We start from the raw sequence: 27660 nt of genomic DNA, 5'->3' as shown, positions 1-27660 counted from the left end.
AAATATGCACATATTGTTCATGTACAGTACCCTGTGTGTGTGTGTGTGTGTGTGTGTGTGTGTGTGTTGATTTATGCAGGGCTGCACAATTACCCACGAATACATTTACTCAATCAGCACACACACACACACACACACACACACACACACACACACACACACACACACCTGTTTGGTTAGCTCTTATTAGCCATGTAATATGAACTAATGAGTAGAAACTGAAGCATGGTGTGTGTGTGTGTGTGTGTGTGTATGTGTGTGTGTGTGTGTGTGTGTGTGTGTGTGTGTGTTCCTGATTCCATTGATAAATCTAAACACTGATCACTTACATCGATCAATCTAAATCTCTCTACATAAATCAGCTTTTTGAATGTTTTTCCTTCATTAAATCAATAATCAATAATTCAACACTGATCAGACAATCAATAATCAATCAATAATAGTCTCAGTGTGATCAGTTACACACTGAACAAATTAAACTGAATTCATTCATTAGAACCACCAAACTCCATTGGAAAAACCACCAATTTAACATTTTGTGTTTTCTTTTTGTGAATGTACGATTATTAATATCTTCTTTTTAAGGGTTAATATTATTTAGATCTGTTAGAACCACCAGACTCCACTGGAACATTTACTGATTTTACATTTTGTGTTTACTTTGTTCATGTGTATAATTCTGTGAATCTTCTTTTTGAGGTTTAACTTCATCAGTAAAAACATGTTAAATTGGTCATTTTCCCAACGGAGTTTGGTGATTCTAGCAAGTCTGATTAGGTGAAAACTTGAATAAAAGACAAGAATAGTTATAATAGTTATACATACACGCAAAGAAGACAGTAAAAATATTAAATTGGTGATTTTTCCAATGGAGTTTGGTGGTTCTTAGTATGTATTATTATTCTTGTCTTCTTATAAAGGTTTAACTTTAAAAGAGTTGTTCTAAGCACCAGATTTTAACATTTGAGACTCATTAGAGCCAATAGAACAAATTCTATTGGAAAAAACACCAATTTAACAATTTAGGATAGTAAATATTTGTGTCTTCTTTGTGAGGTTTTAAATTGGAGTTTGGTGGTTCTTAGGATGCATACTTATTCATGTCTTCTTTTCAAGTTTTAACTTAATTTGTGTTCTTGGATCCACCAAACTCTATTGGGAAAAAACACTAAATTAACTATTTCTATTTTCTTTGAGTATATGTACAACTATGTGTGTCTTCTTTTTAAGGTTGAACTTTAAAAGAGTTTTTAGAGCCACCAGAATCCATTGGAAAAAGCACCAATTTCACTTTTTGTGTTTTCTTTGTGTAAATACTACTGTCTTCTGCTTACGGGTTAACCTTGTTTAAAGATGTTAGAACCACCAAATTCCACTGGAAAAAACACCAATTAAACAATATAGGAGAGTAAATATTTGTGTTTTCTTTGTGAGGTATAACTTAACTTGAGGTTCTTGGATCCACAAAACTCCACTGGAAAAAACACTAAATTAACAATTTGAGTATATGTAGAACTAACTGTACAACTATTTGTGTCTTCTTTTAAAGGTTTAGCTTAAAAAAGAGTTGTTAGAACCATTTAAATTGGTATTTTTTGGGCAGTTCTTAGTGTGTGTTATTATTCTTGTCTTCTTTTCAAGATTTAACTTAATTTGAGTTCTTGGATCCACCAAACTCCACTGGAAAAAACACTAAATTAACTATTTGAGTATATGTAGAACTAACTGTATAACTATTTGTGTCTTCTTTTAAAGGTTTAGCTTAAAAAGAGTTGTTAGAACCATTTAAATTGGTGATTTTTTTGGGCAGTTCTTAGTGTGTGTTATTATTCTTGTCTTCTTTTCAAGATTTAACTTAATTTGAGTTCTTGGATCCACCAAACTCCACTGGAAAAAAACACTAAAATAACAATTTGAGTATATGTAGAACTAACTGTATAACTATTTGTGTCTTCTTTTGAAGGTTTAGCTTAAAAAGAGTTGTTAGAACCATTTAAATTGGTGATTTTTCCAATGGAGTTTGGCGGTTCTTTGTGTGTATACTTATTCATGTCTTCTTTTCAAAGTTTAACTTAATATGAGCTCTTGGATCCACCAAACCCCATTGGAAAACCCCCCACTAAATTAACAATTTGAGTATATGTGTAGCTAAGGTTGAACTTAAAAAGAGTTGTTAGAACCACCAGATTCCATTGGAAAAATCACATATTTTAACATTTCATACTAATTAGAGCCCCAAACCCCATTGGAAAAAACATTAAATTAACAATCTGAGTACATGTGTAATTATTAGTTTTATTTTTAAGGTTTAACTAGTTAGAACCACCAGATTCCATTGGAAAAACACCAATTTAACAATACCGGATAGTAAATATTTGTGTCTTCTTTGTGAGGTTTTAAATTGGTGATTTTTTTCAATGGAGTTTGGTGGTTCTAGTGTGTATTATTATTCTTGTCTTCTTTTCAAGATTTAACTCAATCAGACTTGTTTGAGCCACCAGATTCCATTGGAAAAATCGCCAATTAAACAATATAGGAGAGTAAATATTTATGTTTTCTATGTGAGGTTTAACTTAACTTGAGTTCTTGGATCCACCAAACTCCACTGGAAAAAACACTTAAATAACGATTTGAGTATATGTAGAACTATTTTTGTCTGTCTTTTGGCTTCTTTTTAAGGTTCAACTTAAAACGTGTTGTTAGAACCACCCGATTCCATTGGAAAAATCACATATTTTAACATTTGAGACTCATTAGAGCCACCAAACCCCATTGGAAAAAACACAAAAAATGTTTGAATATGTGTGTAATTATTAGTTTTATTCTTAAAGTTTAGCTTAAAAAAAAGAGTAGTTAGAACCACCAGATTACATTGGAAAAAACACCAATTTAACAATACAGATTAGTAAATATGTGTGTCTTCTTTGTGAGGTTTTAAATTGGTGATTTTTCCAATGGAGTTTGGCAGTTCTTTGTGTGTATTCATGTCTTCTTTTCAAAGTTTAACTTAATATTAGTTCTTAGATACACCAAACTCCATTGGAAAAAACACTAAAATAACAATTTGTGGTTTCTTTGAGTATATGTTTAACTATTTGTGTCTTCTTTTTAAGGTTTAACTTCAAAAGAGTTGTTAGAGCCACCAGAATCCATTGGAAAAACACCAATTTAACAATACTGGATAGTAAATATTTGTGTCTTCTTTGTGAGGTTTTAAATTGGTGATTGTTTTCAATGGAGTTTGGTGGTTCTAGTGTGTATTATTATTCCTGTCTTCTTTTCAAGATTTAACTCAATCAGACTTGTTTGAGCCACCAGATTCCATCGTAAAATTCACCAATTGAACCTTTTCCTTTGTGCATGCTGAACTATTCTTCCTTTGTTTCCAGCCAGCGGAGCCAACTGTACCTGAGAGTAACTAAAAGTAATTAAATTACACGACTAAATGTGATTTACGCGTTAATATATTAATCCACTTAAGCTGCTCTGCTGCAGGAACAAACTGGCGCTTGTTCCTGCTGTCGGTTAGCGTTGGGCGCCTCCATCAGCGGTGCATTGTGGGAGGTTTGTGCGGCCCGCTGTGGGCTCGGTGGCGGTGGCGGTGCAGCCGTCGGGGAGGAAACGCCTGCTGACTGATTTCCATTTGTGCACCTTAATAGCGTGTGTCATTCCTAATTAGGGCGCCTGGCTCGGGGAAACGGTGGCTCGATGCTGAAATGGCTGCTCCTGTCATGCTGCAATTACCAACAAATTAGTCTTTAGACTGAGGGGCTTCTGCACACACACACACACACACACACACACACACACACACACACACTCCTGACCGAGCCTGTGTGTGTGTGTGTGTGTGTGTGCTAATTAGTGCGCAGTGCGAGGTGTTCGGTGTGTGAAAATGAATTGTAAAAGCCGGTTTCTCGGCGTCTCGGACCTGTTTGTTCTGCAGCTTCACCTTCAACTCCAACAATAATAATCACATTAATACCAATAATACTAAAAGTCCAAGCTGCTCCGTCAAACAATCAAATCATTAACATTTACAGTCGGCTAACATGTTGCAGCATTAAACTCACACAGCGACTCAAACTGAAGCCGTAAAACTACCCAGCATCTGTTCACTGCAGCCATCAAACTCTCTGTGTGTGTGTGTGTGTGTGTGTGTTTGTGCTGCATTCGGAGGCTTTGTAATCTGAATTCTTTCAGTTTTTCTGATTATTCTGCTGTGGTTAGTATAATATAATAGTTGGTTTGCAGGTGTGAACTCAAAATGTTGTGATAAAGATGTAAAATTGTTCTTTTTTCCAATGAAATCTGGTGCATAAAGCTGCCAAACAACATCAAATTAATATTTAAAACCAAATATAAACAAGAAATATTAACAATAATGTGCAAAAAACAAATGTAAACAATGTCAGAAAGACAATCTTCATCTTTATGAAACATTTCAGCAACAAGATGATTCAAAGGAAGAAAAGTCGTAAAAGGAGATTTAAATTTTGATTAAATATCACTAGTTTAAGATGAGATTCAGTTATTTTTCATGACTGAAGCGTTCAAAGACTGTTGGAAATGTGGGAATCTGATGATTATTTCTGTTTTGGCAATTCTTCAAACCTAAAACCTGCTTTTGCCGGTTAATTTAATGTGAAATAATCTGTAAACTGGATATAAATATGTAATTTACGGCTGAAAAAGCTTGAAAATGCTTGAAAAAAGTGCTTGATTTGTTGTTTATTAGCACAATTAAAACCAACACATACATTAAACAGGTGGAGATGAGAAACTTTGGTCTCCAGGTTGATTTATGAAACTGAAGTGAAATAATTAGTATATTCCGTGTATAAATATGTGTAGTACAACAGCTGGAAAACGCTTGAATTTAACTTTGGAAAATATGTAGGAAGTTTATGGAAAAAATGGACTTTTAAGACAGAAAATGATGTTAAAACGAGGTTTTTCCTGCAGCGCTGGCAGGTGTGTGTGTGTGTGTGTGTGTGTGTGTGTGTGTGTGTGTGTGTGTGGTTAATATAAAAGTGTAGCTGGTTTGCAGGTTTGGACTCAAAATGTTGTGATAAAGATGTAAAATTGTTTGTTTTTCCAATGAAATCTGGTGCATAAAGCCGTCCAACAACATCAAATTAACATTTAAAACCAAATATAAACAAGAAATATTATTAATAATGTGCAAAAATCAAATGTAAACAATATCAGAAAGACTAAAAACAACCACTGACTGTTTGTTCATGAACTCAGTTTTTATCAAAATGTCTTTATAGTTTTCACATCACCGTCATTTTATCTATTTTCTGGCACAATTATGCAGAATTGCTGGAAAACAGCTGGAAAAGCCTGAAAATGCTTGAATTTGACTTTGGAAAATATGTAGGAAGTTTATGGAAAAAACTGATTTTTAAGACAGAAAATGCAGCGCTGGCAGGTGTGTGTGTGTGTGTGTGTGTGTGTTTCTGTGTGTGTGTGTGTGTGTGTGTGTGTGGTTAATATAATAGTGTAGTTGGTTTTTAACTCAAAATGTTGTGATAAAGATGTAAAATTGTTGTTTTTTCCAGTGAAATCTGGTGAATAAACAACATCAGATTAACATTTTCTTCATTATTGTCCAACCTCAGGTCACTGTGGTGGATTTAGAGTTAAATAATATCTGAGTTATTAATAACTTGAGTCATGTAATCTGATTATTTTTGCCCTCCAGACACTTTAAAACAACGACAAAGCAATAATAGTAGCCGCAGGAAGAGACACAACATGTAAAATAGATGATTTTTCCAATGGAGTTTGGTGGATGAAAGTGTTTCAACAATTATATTCTTAATGTTTATTTAGTGTTTGTTTTCAGATTTGAGTCTTTATTTCTTCATTTAGTCAGAAAACTGGTCATTTTGTTTTACAACACCAACAGAAGAAGAACATAAAGATAATCTGCAGGTTTGTGGACAGAAATCTAAAAAAAAAAAGGTGATTTAGCAAACAGACTTTGGTGAATAAAACTGCTTTAATAAATTAAACTAATCCTATTCTTCATGCATTTGTAATCAGATTCCTTCCAGCCGTTCAGAGATTTACTGGATCCTGAATGCACCAAAACACAGACTTTATATTTCTAGAGAGTTTTAACCTATTTACTCCAAGTCGAGCTGAGAAAAGCAGAAAATAAACACAAAATGTCTTCATAAAGCTGTAAAAACGATGATTTTTCAAACGGGGTTTGGTCCATAAATCTGTCCTGAGAAGTGGTGCATTCGGGGCTCCGTAAATCTCAGCTTTCCTGTTCACGGAGAGGACTTCCAGATGTTTCTGGGTTGTTTTTGGTGGGAAATGATGTTCCGTCGTTTTGGCCGTGCGGGTCTCTTCAGATTTATTTGGATGTGAAGAAGAATTTTTTGAGGGTTTTTTGTGATGTTTTTATATATTTTTTTAACTTCCTGAGGATGGATGAGAGAGAGCCCAGCTAATGCAGCTGCATGTTTCCTCTACTCAGCTGTTTCCTACACACACACACACACATAATAACACACACACACACACACACACACATAATAACACACACACACACACACCCAGGCAGGCCCATTAGCCCGGTCACCTGCTCCTCTCAGATGCAGCTCGAGGTTAATTGTTTGCAGCTTTTTCTCTTTTTTTTTTTTTGCCTGCTTCTGATTAGCCGAGCGGCAACGGTTGCAGCAACGGCAACGGCAACGGCGGGCGCCACTCTGCAGAGGCCACGAGGAGACAAAGAGCCGAGCTCGAGTGTCGACAGTTTATTTACACGAGTCAACTCCACTTCTACTTCCACGGCGAGGAGGATTTACAGTAACGAGGCTGACGCGGCATCTGGCGGATGGTTAATTATCTAACACGTTGTTACGGCGGCGGCGGCGTGCAGCAGGTTTAATTGTGTGTACGTGAGGGGGAGGGGGGGAGGGGGGGGGGGGTGTTGACAAATGCAAATGCAGGATGAAGTTGATTTGTTCTCACAAAGAAGATGAAGATGTTTAACCCTTTGATGCTCAACATAGAAACACCTTCTAATGCACAAACAGTCTTTATTCTCATTATTTATCAACTATACAAGAAAAATGAAAGCACCGCTGCATAAGCTGCATAGTTATGATTATAATAACACAAAACATGAGTAAAAACATTAAAAAATACTGAGCTAAACAAGGACAAGAACAAGGACATGTGATGTAATAAATAAGTGTAAAAATAAATAAATGTCTACTGAGAATGCTATAATTTATACATGAGGCAGATTTAATGTTTTGCACATATTAATTGTGTTGCACAGGATCGTTTTATTGCACCTTTTAATTAATTTATCCTGTGTTGGTGTTGAGAGTTCTGATTATATCCATGTTTCCTTTCATACTTTATGAAGAAAAATAGTTTTTGTATTATTACATCAAGTTTCCACACATGGGTCTAAAATGACCTTGTGCATTAGAAGAGTAGTGATACAAAAAGTGATTCACTGAATGAACAATGTGAGTATTTGTGTAACTATGTTTGTCTTATTTTGAAGGTTGAACTTTAAAAGAGTTGTTAGAACCACCAGATTATATTAGAAAATCACTGATTTAACATCTGAGACTTATTAGAGCCACCAAATAATAATTTATATTGGAAAAAAACACCAATTTAACAAAATAGGATAGTTAATATTTGTGTCTTCTTTGTCAGGTTTTAAATTGGTGACAACATATAAACACCTTCTAATGACCAACATGGGTCAGAAATGATTCATTCTACATGTTATTAATGCTGCTGTGTGTTTCAATATATATATTTTTTATTATAACAGATCATTATATCCATGTTTCCTTTCATACTTTATGAAGAAAAATAGTTTTTGTATTATTACATCAAGTTTACAAAAGAACAAAACCTCAAACCCTATTGTATTTATTTATATAACATTTATATATATTACTGCACTTTACTGCCTTTTTGTACTTCTGGTTAGATGCTAAACTGCATTTTGTTGTATAAGTACCTGAACTCTGTGCAATGACAATAAAGTTGAATCTAATCTAATTTAATCTTTACTCACATGGGTCAAAAATGACCTTGTGCATTAGAAGAGTAGTGATAAAAAAATGGATTTTATTTAAAAAGTAAGAAATGAAAACAAAAAATGAGGATGTATGATGTTAAAAAAACAAGTTATTTGAGGAAAACCTGCAATATTTAATTTATGCAAAGATATAAAATATAAAACCTTATGTTGTGCATCAAAGGGTTAGTGAAGAAGAAGAAGAAGAAGAAGAAGAAGAAGAAGAAGAAGAAGAAGAAGGAGGAGGTGAATAGTGGCGAGGCCTCGGCTGACCTCCTCCATCATCCCCGTGACGTACGCCGCTCTGATAAAAAGTCTCTCAGCGCTCCGATCCGTCACTGCCAGGACTCCCGACCCCCCCGCCCCCCTCCGGCCCCCCCGCCCCCCCCACCGGGCCCAGGGGAGCGCCGGGTGGAACGCCAAACGCCCCCGGTGATTGAGCCGATGACGGATGGCGCCGTGGACCAAGTGGGGAATCCCCTCGCCGCCGATTATTCACCTCGTCCAAACACTACCTGGCCCGCCCCCCCACTGAGCCTGGGAACCGGGGCTTTATAACCCCGGTAACCCCGGTAACCCTGGTAACCCTGGTAACCCCGGCAACCCCGGGGACGGAGAGGCGTGGAGGACAGGATCCCTCGCGCTGCTCGCCGTTTCTGCAGCGTTTCTCTTCCTCTCTGTTCATTCTGCAGCATTTTAGATCAAACAACATCAACACATATTTGTTTGTTTTTATGCAATAAACTCTGTTACATTTTGATGAATTGTTAAAAAATTTCAGCTGCAACAAATCATGTTTGTTTTTCTGATTTTGTTCCAAGTTTTGCTGTTTGCTGTATTAATACGCTGCTGCTTTCCACCACAAGCTGAGGAAGATTCCTGCTTTATATTTGTGGTTTTATATATTTTAATCTGTGCATTTCCTCACAGAAACATCCTGCTTTAAGTCTTTAAGTTCCTCTCTCTGATAAAAACATAAAAAATATGTGGAAATATTCCAGAATAAAGCTGATTTTCTGCAAACGGACACAAACTGAGACCTCCACACACACAAACGAGGAACAAAAAAGGAAGAAATGAGAGCGATATTAAAGTTTGGGTTTTAACATTTTAGTTATTTTGCTAAATTAACATTGAATTCCACCTGTTTAACATCATCAAAGTATATTTATTGCATTTATGCCCAAAATAATTCTCCTTTGTTTCACATTTCTCACCAGTTTGGATCATTAGTGTCTTTAGTTTTGCACTTTCAGCATCTTTTTTTACACAATTTCAGAGCTTTTCTAGTTCTAGTTTTTAGTTTTTCACTGGTGGAAAATAAAGCAGCAAAGAACTGGAAGAAACCTGACGGATATTAAATGTAAAACATTGTGACGCAGCGACGTGTTTGTGGTTTTATATATTTTAATCTGCGCATTAAATCACAGAGACGTCCTGCTTTAAGTCTTTAAGGTCCTCGCTCTGATAAAAACATCAGAAATATGTGAAAATATTACAGAATAAAGCAGATTTCCTGCTAACGGACACAAACTGAGACCTCCACAGACACACACACACACACACACACACACCTGCCAGCGCTGCAGGAAAAACCTCGTTTTAACATCATTTTCTGTCTTAAAAGTCAGTGTTTTCCATAAACTTCCTACATATTTTCCAAAGTCAAATTTTTTTCCAGCTGTTCTACCTACTGTCCATATTTACACACAGAATAAACTAATTATTATCACTTCTTCTTGACATTAGATTAACCCTCGATGGTTTTATAGTTTAATTTAAAGCTTGTTGAATAAATCAACCTGGAGACCAAAGTTTCTCTTCTTCACCTGTTTGTTGGTTTGTTTCAATTGTGCTGATAAAGAACAAATCAACAACTTTTCAAGCTTTTCCAGTTGTTGTGCTACACATATTTATATACAGAATATAAAGTTTACTTATTATGTCACTTCTTCATGACATTAAATTAGTATCTATTGGTTTTAATTGTGCTAATAAACAACAAATCAAGCACTTTTTTCAAGCATTTTCAAGCTTTTCCAGCTGTGAGTTACAGATTTATATCCAATTTACAGATTATTTCACATTAAATTAACCGGCAAAAGCAGGTTTTAGGTTTGAAGAGTTGCCTAAACAGAAATAATCATCAGATTCCCACTTTTCCAACGGTCTTTGAACGCTTCAGTCATAAAAAAATAACCAAATCTGATGTTATATTTGTGATATTTCATTAAAATGTAAATCTCCTTTTAAGACATTTCTTTTTGTTGCTGAAATGTTTTATAAAGATGCAGATTGTTTTAAAACCTGCACAGTTTTCTGTTCAGCTGTTTTATGTATTTGTTGTTTTATTTCTGCTATTAATGATTCATCAAGAGTTTTCAAGGATTTCCAGCAGCTGGAAGATCACACAAGAGCAGAAACCTGCAGACACAGATCAGCTGATGGTGTTTCAACAATCATCAGAGAACAGCAGCTGTTTTAGGAGCAAAACTGAGCCGAGTGAAGGGAAACACAGGATTATTAAACTGGTTTAAGCTGCAGGATTCAAACAATCACAACAACAAGAGAAGAAGAAGAAGAAGTTTAAAACAAAAAGAAGATTTTTACACGTTTAACAACAACAACTTTATGAAAATTGTTCTGATTTTAAATCGGACCAAAGAAGAAATAAAGACGAGTTAAAGCTAAATAAAGAAGTGTCACCTAAAACATTCACGTTTTAGAGTGTGTGTGTGTGTGTGTGAGTGTGTGTGTGCTGCAGCTGAAAAGACTAAAACATGTTTGAAGATTTAATTTTGCAGAAACATAAAAACAGTTTGATGGTTTTCTTTTGATTGCACAATAAAAAAATTATGATTTAGCAAAATCATAATAAGTTTGAGATGAAACATCAACAGATATTTGTTTGTTTTTATGCAATAAACTCTGTTTCATTTTGATGAATTGTAAAAAAAAATTAAAAAAAAATTCAGCTGCAACAATTTCACGTTTATTTTTATGATTTTGTTCCAAGTTTTACTGTGTTAATACGCTGAAATACACTGTTTCCAACACGAGCTGAGGCCGATTTCTGCTTTATATTTGTGGTTTTATAGATATATATTATTATTATTATTTATAATTTAATCTGTGCATTCCCTCACAGAGACATCCTGCTGGGTCTTTAAGTTCATCTCTCGGATAAAAGCATCAGAAATATGTGAAAATATTACAGAAAAAAGATTTTCTGCAAACGGAAACAAACTACGACCTCCACATACACACACACACACACACACACACACACACACACACACACACACACACACTCTGTGCACACACACACTAACATACACACTCTATGCACGCACACACACACACACACACACACCTGCCAGCGCTGCAGGAAAAACCTCGTCTGAACATCATTTTCTGTCTTAAAAGTCCATTTTTTCCATAAACTTCCTACATATTTTCCAAAGTTAAATTCAGGCATTTTCCATCTGTTCTATCTACTATTAATATTTATACACAGAATATACTAACTATTATTGCTTTGTCGTTGTTTTAAAGTGTCTGGAGGGCAAAAATAATCAGATTACATGACTCAAGTTATTAATAACTCAGATATTATTTAACTCTAAATCCACCACAGTGACCTGAGGTTGGACAATAATGAAGAAAATGTTAATCTGATGTTGTTTATTCACCAGATTTCACTGGAAAAAACAACAATTTTACATCTTTATCACAACATTTTGAGTTCACACCTGCAGAACAACTACACTATTACATTAACCACACACACACACACACACACACACACACACACACACTGTACAACACACACTAACACACACACGCACAAGTCCTCTCCCTCGATAAAAGCATAAAAAATATGTGAAAATATTACAGAATAAAGCAGATTTTCTGCAAACGGACACAAATTACGACCTCCACACACACTGTACAACACACACACACACACACACACACACTCTGTGCACACACACACACACACACACACACCTGCCAGCGCTGCAGGAAAAACCTCGTCTGAACATCAATTTCGTCTTAAAAGTCCATTTTTTCCATAAACTTCCTACATATTTTCCAAAGTTAAATTCAAGCATTTTCCAGCTTTTCCAGCAGCGTGACCTCTGACCTCACACACACACACACACACACACACACACACACACACACCAGCAGCAGCAGCGTGACCTCTGACCCCTCACACACCTTCTCAGACTCTCAGGTGGATTCCAACAGAAATCTTCAGCAGCTCAGATTTTCTCTGTTTCTGTTTAAAACATTAACTTGTCGTGTGTTTTATTTTGAAAGGTCCCGGTGGAGGAGCCGTTTGACTCCCTCAGAGACTCAACCAGCAGCTTCTACTGAGCTTCTCTTTCTGCAAAAAATACAATCTAACCCTCTGATAATTCAGTGGGATTTGATCCTATAACGCTCCGTATATTCAGACGTCTCAGAGAGTTTTAAAGGAGACGGAAGCTGCCAGATTCTGCAGAAATGTGCCAGAAAACAGATAAAGTGACGGTGACGTGAATACTATAAAGATATTTAGATATGAACTGAGTTCAGGAATGATCTCAAACATCTGTCAGTGATTGTTTTAGTCTTTCTGATATTGTTTACATTTGGTTTTTGCACTTTATTGATAATATTTCTTGTTTATATTTGGTTTGATTTGCACTCGTTCACTTTGTGCTGCAGAAACTCTGTTTGTCTCTTCACTGATAATGATAATTTGTGGTTTTTATATATTTTTTTGTTTTATTTGCAGCTTTTATCTGCATATCTTCCTTCTTCCCCTCAGGAGAAATAAAGATGATGATTTTGGATGATTTTACAGAGTTGATTTCTGACACATTTCTACACACACACATCCTACAAACTATATTTTTATATTTACGCACCAAATTCCAGTCTATTTTTTTTTTCCATGTTTCTGATCATTATGAGTGTTTTCACTTCTGATTATTGACGTTCTGTTACAGTAAAAGTTGATGATTTTGCACCAAAGTCCAAAGAGAAATCAGCTGATTCAAACCAACAGTTCTGACACATTTCATGCTCTAAATCTGAAAACTTTTCACGACTTTTCAAGCACCAATTAAAACAGTTTCATCACCAAGTGGATAATCATGAGTGAAAACACTAATACTGCAAACAAGAAGACTAATATTTGGTGCATAAATATAAAAATATAGTTTGTAGGATGTAAAATAGATTAAATTCAATATTAATGTAGCAAAAAAATCCCCAAAATGTCTGTAAATTTCAAAGCACACGTGACGTCTCTCTGCTGCTGCACATTAATCAGCATGAAATCTTTAATTGAAATCATTCTGATCTGGTGTTTATGATTCCCTCAGGAGAAATAAAGATGCACAGATGATTTCTGACACATTTCATAGTTTTTCCAGGACTTTAAGGATGCATGTTTGGAAAATAATGCAGCAAAATCAGAAGGTTTGCTGAATTATGACGCAGTTTAAAATGACATTAAGTTACATCAGCAGCTGCAGAAAACACATGTGATGTGTATTATATCATTATTATTATTATATTATTATATGATGCTGGAGGTCGAACATGGGACTTTACTGTCATTATTAGTAGATTTTTATACACATATATGTGGTTTTATTCACATTTTGTGCTGCAGAAACTCTGTTTGTCTCTCTTTGGTAATATGTGGTTTTTATATATATTTTTGTTTTATTTGCAGCTTTTTATCTGCATATTTCCTTCTTCCCTCAGGATGAATAAAGTTTATATCATGTGGATATAAAAGTTATTTGTTTATGTGTAAATTCAGTTTTTATCCTGTTTCTCTCTCAAACTTTGGGAGAAATAAAGTTCATCTGGACAGAAAGTCATTTTGTTCACTGATTTGTGCTCTAACTTGTTTGTTTTTGCAGCTTATTGATAATATTAATTGTTTACATTTTATTATTTTTAAACTCTTTCTGACTTTGTGCTGCAGAATAAATTCCCTTTGGAGAAATACAGCTGATCTTTTCTAGATATTAAGTATATTTAGACGTATATTTAGTGCTTTATTCTGTTCTGAGCTCTGATCTTTATGATTTATAGATTAATAACTTTATGTTGAAGTTCTGCAGAAACTCAGTAGCTGAATTCAACAAATATGTTGCATATGAGAGCAGGAAATCTACGGGAACATTTGCTTTTTGCACCTTATTGTTCATATTTATTGCTTATATTTTATTATTTTAACTATTTCTGACTTTGTGCTGCAGAATAATTTCTCTCTGGAGAATTAAAGCCGATCTTTTCTATATATTTAATATATTTAGACGTATATTTAGAGTTTTATCCTGTTGTTCTGAGCTCTGATCTTTGTGATTTATAGATTAATAACTTCATGTTGCAGAAACTCAGCAACTGAATTTAAAAAATATCTTGAATATGAGAGCAGGAAGTTTGCTTTTTGCACCTTATTGTTCATATTTATTGTTGATATTTTGTTTTATTTGCACTCGTTCACACTTTGTTCTGCAGCTGCTGCAAAAAATATTCAAACATTTCAACAAATCTGTTAAATGTGAGAAGAAGAATGAAAGAGAAGCTGAGGAGAGTTTCACTAGTGACTCTTTCTACTAAACAACAGCACAAACGCTTGTTTTTGTGTTTACCACCACACAAAACAAACAGATTCACCTCACGGGACTCAAAACAACAACACAAACACACACACACACACGGTTTCATTATTTACGTCTGCAGAGAAATAATAACAACAACAAACAGCAACAAACCTTTAAATCACCTCAAATCTCTTCATGTTTCACATCAGAATCATAAACATCAGCAGTTTTACTGTTAAATTAAAGATTTACTGGTGTTTCCTCCAAAACATCACCTTTGATTTGAAATTTAAACACATTTTAGGGAATTTTTGCAACATTAATATTGAATTTAACCTGTTTTACATCCTACAAACTATATTTCAGTCTTTTCTTGCATGTTTCTCATCATTACAAGTGTTTTTCTTCATGTTTTCACATTAATTATCACGTTCTGTTACAGTTCAAACTGATGATTTTGCACCAAAGTCCAAAGAGAAATCAGCTGATTTAAACCAACAGAGTTCTGACACATTTCCTGCTCTAAATCTGAAAACTTTTCACGACTTGTCAAGCACCAATTAAAACATATTCAAGTGTATTTAAGTTTGTAAAACAATGCATCAAAGTAAGAAGGTTTGCTGAACATCTAAAGAGAGAAAACGAGCGACAAAAACAGAAGAAACATGATCGATATGAAGCGTAAAACACTGAGACGCATCAAGTTTTGGTTCAAAACGTAAAGATATTTGAGTTATTTTGATAAATTAACATTCAGTTCCACCTGTTTAACATCATTTAAAGTCTATTTATTACATTTATGACAGAAATATTTCTCCTTTTCTTCCCATTTCTCACCAGTTTGGATCATTAGTGTCTTTAGTTTTGCACGTTCAGCGTCTTCATGTTTTTACATTAATAATGTTGTGTTGTTACAGTAAAATATGATGATTTTGGATGATTTTGCACAGTTGATTTCTGACACATTTCATAGTTTTTCCAGGACTTTTCAAGCATGCATGTCTGGAAAATAATGCAGCAAAATAAGAAGCTCAGACTGACGTTCTGAAATAAATCTCTAACAAAAGTTTGTGAAGAAAAGGAGAAATATTTCTGGCAAAAATGTAATAAATAGACTTTGAATGATGTAAAACAGGTTGAATTAAATGTTAATTTAGCAAAAATAACTGTATAAAAATAAAGTGTCTTTAGATTTTGAAGCAAACTTGATGTTTTAGAGGAAATATTGAAGTGTTTTATGTTTAATATCGCTCTCATTTCTTCATTTTTTGTCATTCTCGTTCTCTCTTTTAAGATTTTCATTCTGAGCTTCAGCAAACTTTTGATTTTGCTGAATTAATTTCCAAACCTGCATCCACTCGATGATGAAACTGTTTTAACTGGTGCTTGAAAAGTTTTCAGATTTAGAGCATGAAATGTGTCAGAACTGTTGGTTTAAATCAGCTGGTTTCTCTTTGGACTTTGGTGCAAAAATCATCAACTTTAACTGAAACAGAACGTCAATAATCATGAGTGAAAACAGTAAAAATGATGAGAAACGCGGAAAAAAGACTAATATTTGGTGCATAAATATAAGAATGCAGTTTGTAGGATGTGTGTGTGCATGAAATCAGCTGTGCAAAATCCTCATCAGTCATTATTAATGTGAAAACATGAAGACGCTGAAAGTGCAAAAACTAAAGACAGAAATGATCCAAACTGATGAGAAATATGAAGAAAAGGAGAAATATTTTGGGTATAAATGCAGAGAAAGTAAAACATCGTGACGCAGTTTAAGTTACGTCAGCAGCTGCAGAAAATCATCAGATAATATAATATTATAAGGTTGAACATGTGAGTTTATTGTCATTATTATTATTATATTTCTATAAGCACGACTGCATCAGAGAGCAGAAGCTGCTGCAGGGGTTTCTGGGTAATTCAGATCATCTCATGAAGGTTTTTTTGCAAAAAATTGTCTCAAATATATAGAAAATAAGAAGATAATCATGTGCACGATCTCCTGCAGCCGTCAGTTATTAATGCATTCAGCTTTAGATTGATTTGTTTCATTATTTTAGTTTTAGAAGACGTAAACGTGACAGAACGACTTGATTGTTTGTGTTTTCACCCGTTATTATTATTGACGTTCTGTTACAGTTAAAGCTGATGATTTTACACCAAAGTCCAAAGAGAAATCATCTGATTTAAACCAACAGTTCTGACACATTTCATGCTCTAAATCTGAAAACTGTTCAAGCACCAGTTAACAGTTTCATCACCAAGTGGATGCAGGTTGGGAAATTAATTCAGCAAAGTAAGAAACTGAAAATCTAAAAAGAAAACGAGGGACAAAAAATGAAGAAAGGAGAGCGATATTAAACATAAAACACTTTTTCTTGTGTGCTGAAAGTGCAAAACTAAAGACACTAATGATCCAAACTGATGAGAAATGTGAAGAAAAGGAGAAATATTTGGGGCATAAATGTAATAAACAGACTTTGAATGATGTTAAACAGGTGGAATTAAATGTTAATATAGCAAAATAACTAAAAATACCTTTAAATTTTGAACCAAACTTGATGTTTCAGAGGAAATATTGAAGTGTTTTATGTTTAATATCGCTCTCATTTCTTCATTTTTTTCTCCCTCGTTTTCTCTTTTTTAGATTTTCAGTCTGCACGTTTCTGTGCAAAAATTGTCTCAAATATATAGAAAATAAAAAGATAATCATGTGTGCACGCTCTCCTGCAGCCGTCAGTTATTAATGCATTCTGGGTTTATTCCATTTGTTTAATTATTTTAGTTTAATAAGACGTAAATGTGACAGAACGGCTTGTTTTTTACTGTTTGAATGTCTTATTATTTGATTTTGTTGTGTGTTTGTCTTATCACTGAGGTTAAAACTAACAGGGATCCTAAATAAAGATATTAAATTAGTATAATCTGAGATGTAAAGTAATTCTGATCCACCTGTGATGCTGAAAATCATAAATAAAAGCAGAAAGCATCAGAATATTCAGATATTTGTGCAGTTTTCTCCTCCGTCTGCTTCCTCTCACCTCATTGGACGTCTGATTTTAAGGGGCGGGGCTTATGAGCACGATTTGTGACATCACAAATATTCTAATTATCTAATTTGCGACTAATAAAACTTTGATTTTTGAACTCGAAGCTGTCAGTGAATCTCGTCTCCAGCAGGAAAACTTCAGAAATTAATAAAAAATTCAAGTTTATTAAATTTTAAATATGAAGTTTTACAATTATTTTGCTGAGAACACAAAGATGTTACATTTAAATGATCATGACGTACATTTATTTATATTTTTTTGCTATAAAATGTTTCAAAATGCATAGTTTTGATAGATGAATTTGTTTTTTTATAGATAATAACATGTTCTCTTCTTGCTGTGGTGATAAATATCAGAATATAATGGTGATATTTAACAATGTGGTCATTTATTTTGATGACTTTGACTCTTGTGTGTGTTTTTAATCTCCTGAAGATGAATGTTGAGTCTTTTATTCCCTGTGAGACGCTCCAGATGTTTCCACATGTTTCCAGAGGATTTCACTCTCAGGAAACAGCTGAATGTGCAGATTTAATAACGATTAGCTGCAACTTTTGATTTATGATCTTCATCGTGTCTCAACATGTCCACATCATGTTCAAAAAGACACAAAAAGCACAAAAAAGAAGATTCTAGTGGATTAATACAGATTTTAATACTAATTTTGTTGACATTGTTCCAAACTTTTTGTTACATTATGAAAAGATTATATCTTTGAGTTCATTTAGAAGAGATTTTTAATTCAAATGTGATTATTATGAGCACATGTTGCACCTTTACAGAGGATTTTTATTCCCTTAATCTGCTACAAATATCAAAAATATCGTTAACATGAATGTTTCACTTCACAAAATGATGATTATAAAAGTCTCAGTGTGTTTCAGAGAACTTCTGCATTATAATTATCTTTTATTTTGATCTTTTATTAATGAAACGTTGTCTGAACAGCATCTAGGATCCTCTCTGTGAGCAGACAGTTGAATATTTCTGACATTTTACTGTATTTTCTGTGTTTTCTAGTGATTATTTAACTCTTCCAGCGTCTCTCGGCCTTGTTAAGACGTCGTTGGATCTCAGGAGATTAAAAACTGCTTCAATAGTGAAAATAAAAGAGCTGAAACACATTTAGGAGGATAAAATAGGACTAAATTTAGCACCTTACCACCTGTTTATGATCATATTTAACTCTTTCTTTCTGTTCATTTTATTATAAAAACATCTTTTCTTGTTTCTCGGAGGATTTTGTGGCAACAAGCTGCTTATTTTCTGTCAAAAAATATGAAAAATTTGCTGTTTTGTTTGCAAAAACGTGAATAGTTTGTGCAGAAGAGACGTGACGTCACATAATTATGATTATAAAGTGTCAATAAATGACATTTTACTGTATTTTTCTGTGTTTTCTTGTGATTATTTAACTCTTCCAGCGTCTCTCGGCCTTGTAAAGACGTCGTTGGATCTCAGGAGATTAAAAACTGCTTCAATATGGAAATAAAGACACATTTAGGAGGATAAATATGACTAAATTTAGCACCTTACCACCCGTTTATTGATCATATTTAACTCTTTCCTTCTGTTCATTTTATCATAAAAGCATCTTTTCTTGTTTCTCGGAGGATTTTGTAGCAACAAGCTGCTTATTTTCTGTCAAAAAATATGAAAAATTCACTGTTTTGTTGCAGAAACGTGAGTCGTTTGTGCAGAAGAGACGTGAGCTCTAATAAAGACAGAAGAGGATTCTTATTTATGATATTATTATGATTATTAATGAGGACGCTCTCTGTGTGTTTGAGCCTTTTTTTACTGCAAACTTTGTTTATTCACATAAAAACTGATATTGATTCTTTTTAAATGAAGATTGATTTCACACATGAAACATTCAGATTATCTGCAGAAAGCTCTTTATTAACATAAACTCCAGTTTTACAGAAGATATGATGTCAAATATGATATTTAAAAGAACAAATGTGCTCTTTTATGAGGATTTCTTTCTGTTTCTGTTTCTTTCTGCTTTCTGTGTTTATTATTATATCTCAGCTTCTTATGATCCTGTGGGACATTTTACATGTTCAACGTGACGCAGAAACACTTTGTTTATTAACATAAAAACTGATTTTATTAGTATTATTTGTGTTCAGTTAGAAACAGATCAAATGAAGCAGATTGTTTGATGTTAATAAAGACTTTCACTTTGTTTCTGTTGCTTTTTTTTACTGGAAACGTATTTTTATTCAGATAAAAACTGAGATTGATTCAGTGAAAATAAAGACTGAGTTCACATTCAGCAGTTTGACAGCTCAGTTATTATGTGAAATATGATATTTAAAGGAATAAACATGCTCTTTTATTTGTAATATTTGTGTATTTATTATCTTATGATCCTGTGGGACGTTTTACATGTTCAACGTGACGCAGAAATCTGTGTTTTTTTTTCCTGTAAACTGTGCAACACTTTGTTTATTTACATACAAACTGATGTTGATTTTGTACCATATGAAACATTCAGATAATATTCAGAAAGTTCATCTCCAGTTGAACATCAGTTCTTCTCAGTTATCGTGTCAAATATGATATTTAAAAGAATAAATGTCACTTATTTTTATACATTTTCACTCTTTTACGTGTTTATTATAACCTGAAGATGAACATTTTGTTAAATATCGCTGCAGAAATAAAAGCTGACCGGGTTAATCAGGTTTTGGTTCAGTTAGAATTAAATCTTAAATAAAAATTAAGATTTGTAAACGAGCTGTTTGTTTCCTGTTGTTTTGTTTATTTACATAAAAACTGATAATTTTGCACCATATGAAACATTTAAAGCTTTTTATCAACATAAACTGAGTTTAACAACCGTAATGTCACATTTAAAAGAATAAATGCCACTTATTTTTATACATTTTCAGTCTTTTGTGTGTTTATTATAACCTGAAGATTAGTGAAATATGTTTATCAGAGATCAGAGCTGCAGCTTTTCTCTGTTTGCAGCTTGAGGAATGATTCATAAATCTGCAGATTTGATCCAGATTATCTGCAATGATCGTCTCTCTGTTCTCACACCTTTGAGTTTTGATTTATTTGTTTATTTCCTCATGTTTTCTCCTCACAAACGTCACCAGAAAACCATAAAACCACGTTTAGACCTTCAAATCTAAACGCCTCACAGCAGAAAACATAAAACACATATTTATGTTTTTTAAGAAATAAATAGATCCACATCAGTTAACGTCTGATTCTGGAGCTTAATATTCACATTTTATTACTTTATATCGTCCTTTCCTCTCCTCTAATAATCTCTCGTCTGTTTTTTTAACCTTTTTCTCTCCATTAAAGGTTTTTTTTCTCTTTAAATCTTTAAATCTTGAAGGTTCGGAGGCGTTTAATGTTGAATAACATGTAAATCCCTCCAAGGCAACATTTGTGGTATTTGACTCAAACAGGCGTCTTCCTGTGACTCGCAGCAGGAAACACACACACACACACACACACACACACACACACAGGCGGGAATCTGAAACTTTCATTATTTATCTTTTAAAAAAACTCAACAAATCCTGAAGGAACACGACAAAAACATGTGAAATCTTCTTTCCACCTCCTTCTTCTCCTTCAGCTGCTCAGCTCTGATTCACACATTAAACCTCCATCTGAAGGAGTTTTATTGAGTTTAAATGAGGGATGATTTTTTAGTGTAAATGTTAGAGGATGTTCATGGAGGAAACTGAGACGCTGCTCTGCTGATTTCTGACTCTAACTTCTCTAATGAATCGCTCGCTGACGACAAAAACGCCACAAATCTGAAACATCCACACTCTGACGCTGATTTCTGCGTCAAGCTCTTCAAATTAATCTACAAAAACACCACAAACCAACAATTTAAAGACAAAACACAGAAATCACACATTCACATATTAAACCTCCATCTAAAGGAGTTTATCTGAGTTTAAACTGGAGGTTTTCTGTCTAAATGTTGGTGAGGAAACATCTGAAACATCAACACTGATGCTGATTTCTGTGTCAAGCTTCTCAAATTTCACGTGAAATGAATCAAGTACTGGCGACAAAAAAAACACAAATCTAAAAATCTAAAACCACCAGAACACCTTCAGCTGCTCAGCTCTGATTCTCACATTAAACCTCCTTTTATTGAGTTGAAACTGGAGGTTTTCTGTCTAAATGTTAGTGAGGAAACATCTGAAACATGGACACTCTGACGCTGATTTCTGTGTCAAGCTTCTCAAATTAAACACCAAGAAACAGCAACAAAAGCATGTAAAACCAGCTGAACGCCTTCAGCTGCTCATCTCTCTGATTCACACCTTAAACCTCCATCTAAAGGAGTTTTAATGAGTTTAAACGAGGGATTTTGTGTAAATGTTCGAGGATGTTCAGCAGAGGAACCTGAGACGCTGCTCAACTGATTTCTGACTCAAATTAATCGAGTCCTGACGACAAAAACACCAAGAAAAAGAGCAACAAAAGCCTCTAAAATCACCAGAACACCTCAGCTGCTCATCTCTCTGATTCACACATTAAACCTCCATCTAAAGGAGTTTATCTGAGTTTAAACGAGGGATTTTGTGTCTAAATGTCAGTGGATGTTCAGCAGAAGAAACATCGACTCTGACGCTGATTTCTGTGTCAAACTCCTCAAATTAAAACGTGAAATTAATCTACAAAAACACAACAAATCAACAATTTAAAGACAAAACACAGAAATCACACATTCACACATTAAACCTCCATTTAAAGGAGTTTATCTGAGTTTAAACTGGAGGTTTTCTGTCTAAATGTTAGTGAGGAAACTGAGGAAACATCGACACTGACGCCGATTTCTGTGTCAAGCTTCTTAGATTTAACGTGAAATTTATCAAGTACTGAGGACAAAAACAACACAAATGTAAAAATGTAAAACCATGTGAATGCTCAGCTGCTCAGCTCTGATTCTCACATTAAACCTCCTTCTAAAAGGAGTTTTATTGAGTTTAAACAAGGGATTTAGTGTCTAAATGTTAGTGGATGTTCAGCAGAAGGAACGAGACGCTGCTCCACTGATTTCTGTGTCAAGCTTCTCAAATTAAACCACAAAAACACCACAAATCAACTATTTAAAGACAAAACGCAGAAATGTAAAATCCTGTGAACGCCTTCAGCTGCTCAGCTCTGATTCTCACGTTAAAGCTCCATCTGAAGGAGTTTTATAGAGTTTAAACGAGGTTTTTGGTGTAAATGTTAGAGGATGTTCTGCTGCTCCACTGATTTCACTCGCTGACGACAGAAACGCCACAAATGTTCCGTTGAGGAGACGAAGCATCAAGAGAAACAGAAACAGAGACGTCTAAAATCATCCGTCACTCTCTAGAAACCCTGAACGCCTCAGACTTCATGTTCCTCTGCTCACAGTCTGGTTCACACTAGAACGTTCCTCTGAAGCAGTTTAAATTACAGCTTTTTGTTCTAAATGTTTATTCACGTTCACCACAAGAAACTGATCTTTTCTGCCTCAAACTTCTCAAGTTAAACACAAAATTAATGGAGTGATAAAGGACAAAAAACACCAAAAAAACATGATAAATCCTCTGAACGCCTCATCTTTCTGATTGTCACTTTAACAGTTTAAATGAGAGGTTTTTATTCTGCAGAGAGATTTAAATGTTTATCATGTCCACCAGAGAAAAACACTGATTTTAACTGTTTAAAACCACTGATTTCTGCCTCAAACTTCTCAAGTTAACCGTCAAAATAAATGGAGTGCTAAAGGACAAAAACAGCAAGAAACAGAGCAACAAAAACCTGTAAAAGCAGCTGAACGCCTTCAGCTGCTCAGCTCTCTGATTCTCACATTAACAGTTTAAATTAGAGCTTTTTATTCTGCAGAGAGATGGAAATGTTTCTGCATGTTCACTAGAGGAAAACACTGATTTTCACTGTTTAAAAACACTGATTTCTGCCTCAAACTTCTCAAGTTAACCGTCAAAATTAATGGAGTTCTAAAGGACAAAAACAGCAAAAAAACAGAGCAACAAAAACATCTGATTCACACCTCAAACATCCATCTGAAGGAGTTTACTGGGTTTAAATTAGAGGTTTTTATTCTGCAGAGATCTAAATGTTTCTGCATGTTCACCACAAGAAACTGGATCATTTCTGCCTCAAACTTCTCAAAATAAACGCTAAATTAATTGTGTGCTGACGACAAAAAACACCAAGAAACGGAGCAACAAAACATGTAAAATCCTCTGCTTCACTTTCATCTCCTCAGCTTCTCATTCACACCTTCACAGTTTAAATTAGAGGGTTTTATTCTGCAGAGAGATCTTAATGTTTCTGCATGTTCACCAGAGAGGAAAACACTGATTTTACTGTTGAAAACCACTGATTTCTGCCTCAAACTTCTCAAAGAAAGATAAATGTGATGGTGTGCTGAGGATAGAATCAGAATGGAGTAAAGTGATCAGACTTCCTGTCTGACTCTCTGATTCTCACGTTCATCGTTGAGTAAAAGTAGTTTTTTGTTCTCAGAGAAGTGAATCAGCGGCTCGGCTGCTCCGACACCTTCAGCCTCAAACTTCTTCACTTTGACGTGAAATAAAACTAGTTGTGACCACTGAAGAGTTTCAGTTTCTATATTTAAACCTGAAACACACGGAGCAGTTTCATATTCTATATTTTATATTATAGTTATTGTGGATTATTGGACCTTTAATGACACTTTCTGCACGATGATTTTTTTCTACATTTGTTCTGCAGATTGGAACATTTGTGCAGAAATAAACTTTATTTTGCAGCTTTAATGTGCAGATTATTTATATGAATATGTATTTATATTCTGCAGCGTGCAGGCTGGAAACACACAACACAGAAATATGTATTAATTCAGCTGCTTTTACACTTTAACCACCTGTTTATTCTGCATGCACATTAAAGGATTAGTTGATTATTAGCTTTTATTAAAATTATGATAAATGATGAATCGTTTAAATTATATTTTTAAGCAAAAAATGATGTTTGCAGCTTTTAAACTATAAAATTCTGCAGCTTTTCTTTCTCTTCTGTGACATAAACTGACCAAACTAAACATCTTTAATGTAAATGAAACATTTTTTAGCTATTTTCTGACTTCCTATAAAGCGATTAAATGAGAGGAAATATTATATTTGTTCTCCAGATGTTGAGTTGCTTCATTTTCTCTGCAGGTTTCTCTCAGCTTGTGTCTGCTGTTATATATATATATATATATATATATATAGTTTTGTATTTCTGTGTGAACAATAAATCTGTTTCTGTTTCCTTCTGTGTGATTTGAATGGCTCCTGATGTGAAACAGGTGTTTTTAAAATGTGTTTTTAATCACTAAGTCGCCTGTTTGCTGCATTAAGCTGCAGCTGCATGACTTCACCTTCTCACACAACCATGATTAACTGACTGAAGATTTACATTTTACTGAATATTATTTAGTTTCCTGCTTCTTGCTGCACATTTTGCATTAAACTGCTGCAGGATAAATGGTGAAATCGCGCAGGAATCTCGCCGCAGTGTGTGAAAGTTTTGCGCTGCAGCTGATGGATTTCATGTGATTTCAACCCGAGGCAGCGCTACAATCCTGCATTGATTTATTTCAGTAAAAGGCTCAAATTTCACCTCAGCTCACCTGCGGCTCCCCGAGAGAGACAGCCCGGCAATTTAGAGCCTCGCAGCCCCGTTATTAGCGGCACATTTCACCGGGAACCACCGCGGAGCGAACACCACTCACAATAATGTCTTTAAAACTCCAAAAAAGGAGATTTTTTTATTTCTAAACTGCACATTTATTATACTATTTAAAATAAGCATTTTGGTAATTCATAATTCTGCTTTGAAATTATTATTTCTGCTTTCTTGTGACGGATGAGAAGCTTTAAAATTAAAAATAAAAAAGAAGCTGAAATGAGAAAGTGAAAGTGAAGCGCTGCGTGTTTGTTCGCGGAGGTCAAACTGAACTTATTTAATTTAATTCTGCATGTGAGAATCTTTATTTCACCTCCAACATTCACATTTATTTACCCATTCAGTCGCTTTATTCAGAAAATATTGTTTCAATTCACATTTTGGGTTAAATTCGCTTGAGAATAAAGGACGTTTTTTCGCATGAAAACAGAAAACTGCTGCGTGCTTTTATGAAATAATAGCGCATGAATTATTATAATTGTGTGGTAAATAAGGTGTGATTGTGGAGCAGGGTCCCGGGGCTCCGGGGCTCCGGGGCTCCGGGTCCTGCAGCGGCTGCAGCTCCGCTCCTCCCGCCGCGCCGCTCCGCGTCTCTGCGCGCCGCTTGTTCGTGCAGGAACCAAACCGCGTGTCAGATTTGTTTAAATGAATAATCAGAGCCGCGGTGCAGGTCGTGTAAACATTATTTCAACTTGACTTTTGGTTTAGAAAGACACGCAGGGGCGGGGAGACAGATCCGGCTCCTGTCCGGCTCGCAGCGGAGAGCCGGGGAGGCGGGATCCGGCGGAGAGGAGCCGGGAGGCGGCGTGGAGGGGCCGCCGCTCCGCGCTCACACCCTTTATATCTGCTGCTTCAAATCACTGAGAAAACAAGGACAAGAGGTTTATTTATGCCTGATGTGATAGCTGAGTTTTTATTTGTTGCTTTAATATATTTTATCTACTTTTTCCTGGATTATTTTTCGGTCACTTTTGCAGGATTTTAACAGTAAACGCGCCCAAAGCTTCCCAGAAAATCCACATGATGCGTTTAAAAGTTAGTTTTTCTCTGTTTTAGATATCTCTTCACACTGCTCGTCCTCCCGCTTTGTGTTTTTATTACTATTATTGTGTGAAATGACAAAGTGCAGCAGAAGAAGGAGCCATGTGGTGGTTTTAACTTTTCTCTCGGATCCTGGAGGATGAAACAAGACTTTCTCCTTCACGCGTTCACGACTTTTTCTAAAGAGTGAGACGCTGCACGCTTTCTGGTGATATTTTTACCTCTGGGCCGCTGTGTTGGCGTCCAAAATCCCTGCGCCCTGCATCCAGGAGCGGACCGGGGTCATGCCGGTGGGGAGCGGCTCCTCCTTCATGGTCAGGGCCCCCCGGGGGAGGCTGTCCTGGATGGAGAACATCAAAGTGTCCTTCTGGGAGCTTTGTCTTCACCAGAAACAAGAAAAGAAGAAGAATAATCCTCCCTGTACCAGCCACTCAAAAAAGCCAAAGGACCACCTGGATTAAGGTGGAGAAAAGATGCGGAAGGAGGAGGAGGAGGAGGGGTGGAGGACACACCAACGAGCTTCCCCAAAGTACCGGGTCCTGATCCAAAGAAGAGCCCGGGATCCCTCTGGGTTTCTCCGGGCTTGTTTTAGATCCCAGCCCCGGCTCGCAGCAGTCCGGGCTTTAAACCGGCGTCTCTGTGAAGTTAAAAGAGGGCGGAGAGAGGAGCGCAGAGCGGGGAGAGCATCTCAGAGGAGCCGGGCGGAGGAGAGGCACAATCAGCCGGGATCCGGAGAGCCTGACGCCGGGAGAACGGAGCGTGGAGAGCCGGGGATCAGAGGGAGGCGAGCAGCCGCGGATTGTGGAAAAATGAAAAGTGGGATAAAAAACAAGCCACCGCTTCAAAAAGGAGTAAAATGAAATGATTAGCAAACAAGAGGGAGGGACGGACCGTGGAAGGCTGCTGCTCCCGGGGGAACAGGGGGATTGGGCAGCGAGAAATCTCATCCCCCTCCCTCCCCGGCTCTTTATGGCTCCTCTGTCCCGGCGGAGAGCTCCTTCTCCCGGGGTCCGGGGCTCTGGAGCTCCCGGGGGACCGGCGTGGACCGGGAGGGGGCGGGGCCAGCGCCAAATAAGGACGCCTCATTTGAATAGCGGTCGCACCTCTGGCCGCTGATTGGCCGGGGCCGTGCGTTGCGTCATTGTTTTTGCAAAACAGCTCTCCAAATAAGGGTTTCCGC

At 35.7% G+C, this 27660-nt stretch overlaps 1 protein-coding gene across 1 annotated transcript in view; it reads right to left on the bottom strand.

The window, feature by feature from the left end:
* LOC131982369 (transcription factor COE3-like) overlaps nt 1–27221 on the bottom strand; it is a 184599-nt gene extending 157378 nt beyond the window's left edge. Inside the window, exon 1 of the mRNA XM_059346995.1 lies at nt 26702–27221. Coding sequence (XP_059202978.1) covers nt 26702–26835 — 134 coding nt within the window. The 5' untranslated portion in view covers nt 26836–27221. The remainder of the gene's footprint in view (nt 1–26701) is intronic.
* Between the last annotated feature and the right edge of the window lie 439 nt (nt 27222–27660).

Source organism: Centropristis striata, chromosome 12 (genome assembly GCF_030273125.1).
Source record: "Centropristis striata isolate RG_2023a ecotype Rhode Island chromosome 12, C.striata_1.0, whole genome shotgun sequence".
Taxonomy (NCBI): domain Eukaryota; kingdom Metazoa; phylum Chordata; class Actinopteri; order Perciformes; family Serranidae; genus Centropristis; species Centropristis striata.
This window is presented reverse-complemented; position numbering and strand designations above follow the sequence as displayed.